Raw genomic sequence first — 4,142 nt, forward strand, 5'->3', positions numbered from 1 at the left:
TGTCTTTTGGAAGGCTTTTTGTCACATTAAAATCGACAAATTCTGGCTTATTATGTCTTATTTATATGCAGATGTTCACAAACTTTTACCTAATATTTTAAGGTAATAAGATATTAATTAACTAACACATTTGCATGTTCGTGGTTCTCGGACATTGGATAATGGTCACATGACATGCAGGCAAACATATGAAATCTTTTTTTGTAAGTGTTTAAGTTTGATTGTTGTTATCTTAAAATAGTTTATTTTTAGTTTGACATTTTTATAGTTTAATTCATATAAGCTTTTCAATAAATTCACAAGCCCCTGCAGTTCCTTCATGAACTCCAATTTAGGAAACCTTGATGTAAAAGAATATTTAATGCACTTCATGTTGTCAATAACAACAACTGAAGTGTATTTTTTTTCCCTCTTGTTTGATTTTCACATCAGTGTGGTAAAAGATTATCCTATTTAAATCAATGTGATATAAAGTTAGATCAAAAGTAATCTAAAATTAATCAAAGTAGCCTACAATGCGTTAATACTGCATTTTTTGTCATGTAATTTGTAATCAATTTGCATCCCAAAGTAATCCTCCCTGCACTGGTTACTGGGGTCTTCTGCATGGTTTCTAGGGAGCTCCTATGTAATTTCTTGGGTTTTGTGGGTTGTTTGCAGGACTGAAACAATAATTGTGAGCAAAACTAATAGTGATGCTTCACGTAACAAACAGCACTAAATAAATTAAAGGTACAGTGCAAGTCTGTCATAATGAATAACACTAATAAATCTTTAAATCTGTGTGAGACACAAGAAGGTTAAACATGTATACGGACCAAGGTTTTTGATTAAGCATGAAGAATTCTAAGTATGAAATTGTGATACTCAACTGTTTATTTTAATAAAAAGAAAACCCTCTATAAATAATTTTTTTTGAGACCATAGAGACTCGTGAGTCAAAATGTCAAAATGGATTCATTCCAGCATGTAGAAAGTATTTGTTTATTTGAAATAATTACAGCATTTCTTTTAGTGCATTCCAGGACAAAAAGTCATTCCGGTGTAGTGCTTAAAGCAGTGGCAGGCCTCGTTGCGTAAGTCAATAAAATATTTGAATGAGCTGCAACACTGACGCATCATTAAGGCTAAATACATTCGATTCTGGGCATAAATAAGCCAAACAATACAAATATTTCATTCTTACGTATAAAAGAAACACTGGGGATGTGTGTGCATGTGTGAGCGCAGAAGTCCTGGCATCAGTGAGGCATGTAGCGGCTTTCCTCGGATCTCTTCCAGTGTTACTCTGAGTTCTTGTAGTTGGTGGAAAAGGTTGTAAAGCACCCTGAGTGTTGACTTCAGATTCAAGTTCACCACGTCTGCAGGACACAAACAACAGAATCGCTGTTAAACAGAGAGAGGCTTGAATATCTTAACTGTCACTGTGATGGAACACAGTGTGTTTACTGAGAACTACAGTGTGCTGCATCGACTGAGGAACATCTCCATCTAGTGGACGATGTGGATAACATTATGAAACAGGTGCAGACAATGAGCTGGTCTGTTATGATGTCTAAAGGTTGTGTAAATACTGTAATGCTGATGTAACATTGCTGGAACTGATTTTTCTGATACCTTCTGGTCTCGCTTTGGGTTTCTGTAAACCACCATCTTGCATGAGCTCAAAAGCAAATGAGACATTATGACCTACAAGAGAGAAAAACACTAGCAATCCTTTTCATAGTAGTTAGTACACAACCAATGTTATAAAATAGAAAAGCTCAAGTAATTGTGAGTTTAATCATGTGAGAATTCCATAACCTCCACATAATCAGACTTAAGAAGTCAGATATCAGACTGAATTAGATTAGACCACACTTGTTGAGCAGTATTCACAATGTAATCAGACTGGTCTGATGTAGACTTTAGTCTACTGTGGTCTGATATGTTGTGGATTCATAATGTCTGACAGACAGTCAAATCAAACTGCATCAGATACTGTTAGAATTAGTCCACATCAAACTATATCAGACCAAATCAAACTTTATAAATACTATTCATCTAATCTGGACTCATAGAGACTGATGTGGTCTGAGTGTGATGTCACCTGAAGAGACTTATGAAGGTCTGATAATGGTTTGATGTGGATTTCAGTCTGATGTTGTCTGACATGGTGTATTTTAGTCTGATGTGGACTTATGAAGTCTAAACAGGTCTGATGTGGTTTAATGAGGCATTCAGTAAATACAAATCGGACCTCATCAGACCACATTAAATCCTGAGTCTGATCAAGCTCCGTTAGACCCTAACAAAACAAACCAGTCCACATTAGACCACTGTGGCACACTTACCTTCTGTTCGAAGCTTTCAGGAGTGAGGTAGAAGTTGTACAGCGGCACAAAGTAATTTTCTAACAATCCCATCAGTAACACCAGATAGACACCATCTGCAAACTTCACACACATGAAGAGGTTTTTGAGTGGTTTTGATCTACAGATCCACGTGAGAGTTAACAGATAAGGTTCATACCTGTGATTCCAGCTCCGTCACCTCCAGGTTCAGTTTGTTCAAGTGTTTATTCACAAATGTAATCAGCGACTAAAGAAACAGACATTCAAGGATAATTATTTTGTATAATCTTTACCATTGCACAGTAGTTCTTGTCCCATACAAAACCGGTCCTTACTGTTTTCACTACATTGAGTTTGTCAGGTGCGTGATCCAATAAGGTGTCAAAAGCATCACGTTCTGCAAATGAAAAACAAAATAAATAGGTTTTGACCATTTTTCCCAGACTAATAAAAATAAAAGATGAACCATCATAATGTACTTGTGGAAAATTCAGCTAAAACTAGTTCCTGATGTTCACTGGTTTTATAGATTCTACTTGAATAAACCACCTCGGACCAGTATGGAAGCCCGTTTCCGCCACTGAATAAAAAATAAAAAAGGAAATTGCATCATTTTATCTCACAATTCTGACTTTTTTTTCTCATAATTGTGTGATATAAACTCGCAAATAGGATTTAAAATGTCATAATTATGAGATATAAACTCGAAATTCTGATAATTAAATTCTGACTTTATTTCACACAATTCTGAGACATATATTCCCAATTGCGAGAAAAAAGTCAGAATTGCGAGTTTTTATCTTGCAATTGTGACTTTGTATCACGCAATTCTGACTTTATAATTCACAACTGCAAGTTTATTTCAGACAATTATGAGTTTATAAGTAACAAATGCGAGTTTATTTCACACAATTCTCAGATATATATTCCCAATTGTGAGAAAAAGTCAGAATTGCAAGTTTTATATCTTGCAATTGTGACTTTGTATCATGCAATTCTGACTTTATAATTCACAACTGCAAGTTTTTCACACAATTCTGAGAAAAAAATTTTCAGAATTGCAAGAAGAAAATTCTGAATTGCGAGAAAAAGTCAGAATTGCAAGATATAAAGTAACAATTGTGAGATAAAAACGGGCAATACTGACTTTTTTTTTCGCAATTCAGTCTGAAAAAAAAAAGAACTGTGAGATAAGAGTCATAATAACCTTTTTTTATTTGGTGGCAGAAACAGGCATCTATAGACCAGCAATGAGCCAGCTAAAAATAATTTTTATCTAGACCTCTGTATGAGATTTGATTTTCCAGCAGTGTATTGATTGTTAAGGGAAACATGAAAATGTTTGAGAAAATGAGTATGCCAATACTTGCCTGATCTTCCAATCATCATGCTGTTGGAAACAATGAACGCACAGTCAGCATCAGACCACACACTCAAATACAAACGGTACATTTCTGTATTACAATCATCTTTCACCACTAGATCGCCACATTGGAGCATCTTACTCTGTTGTGGTACTTGTGAGTTGTTTGGTCACATGAGCAGTCTGCAGGATTCCCTCCTTTTTCTGAGACAAAACCAAACCTTTCTAATTAGGGTGAAGATATTTGATATAATGTTCAATTTCACACTTTAATAAGCCGAGCATACCTTGATTACGATCACCTTGACGGACACATGCTCAGGTAAGCGGATGGGTGCCGCGTAGTAGATAGCCAGCGCCAGCAGGTACACGATGGACACCAGGTTCTTTGAGTGGATTGCTGAAGATAAGACAGAGACTTAACATCAACAATGCAACTGATGAAA

At 35.6% G+C, this 4,142-nt stretch overlaps 1 protein-coding gene across 1 annotated transcript; it reads right to left on the minus strand.

Moving 5' to 3' along the window:
- Positions 1-1,186: 1,186 nt before the first annotated feature.
- Positions 1,187-4,096, minus strand: LOC113083293 (beta-parvin-like; the record flags this gene model as incomplete). Its single annotated transcript, XM_026254439.1, is given in 9 exon segments — positions 1,187-1,307; positions 1,309-1,361; positions 1,618-1,689; positions 2,330-2,435; positions 2,512-2,580; positions 2,669-2,730; positions 3,704-3,723; positions 3,839-3,900; positions 3,984-4,096. Coding segments are annotated over 9 exon segments (581 nt in total), but the record flags the coding sequence as incomplete, so codon positions are not given.
- Between the last annotated feature and the right edge of the window lie 46 nt (positions 4,097-4,142).

The sequence above is a fragment of the Carassius auratus genome, unplaced genomic scaffold (assembly GCF_003368295.1).
Source record: "Carassius auratus strain Wakin unplaced genomic scaffold, ASM336829v1 scaf_tig00037534, whole genome shotgun sequence".
Taxonomy (NCBI): Eukaryota; Metazoa; Chordata; class Actinopteri; order Cypriniformes; family Cyprinidae; genus Carassius; species Carassius auratus.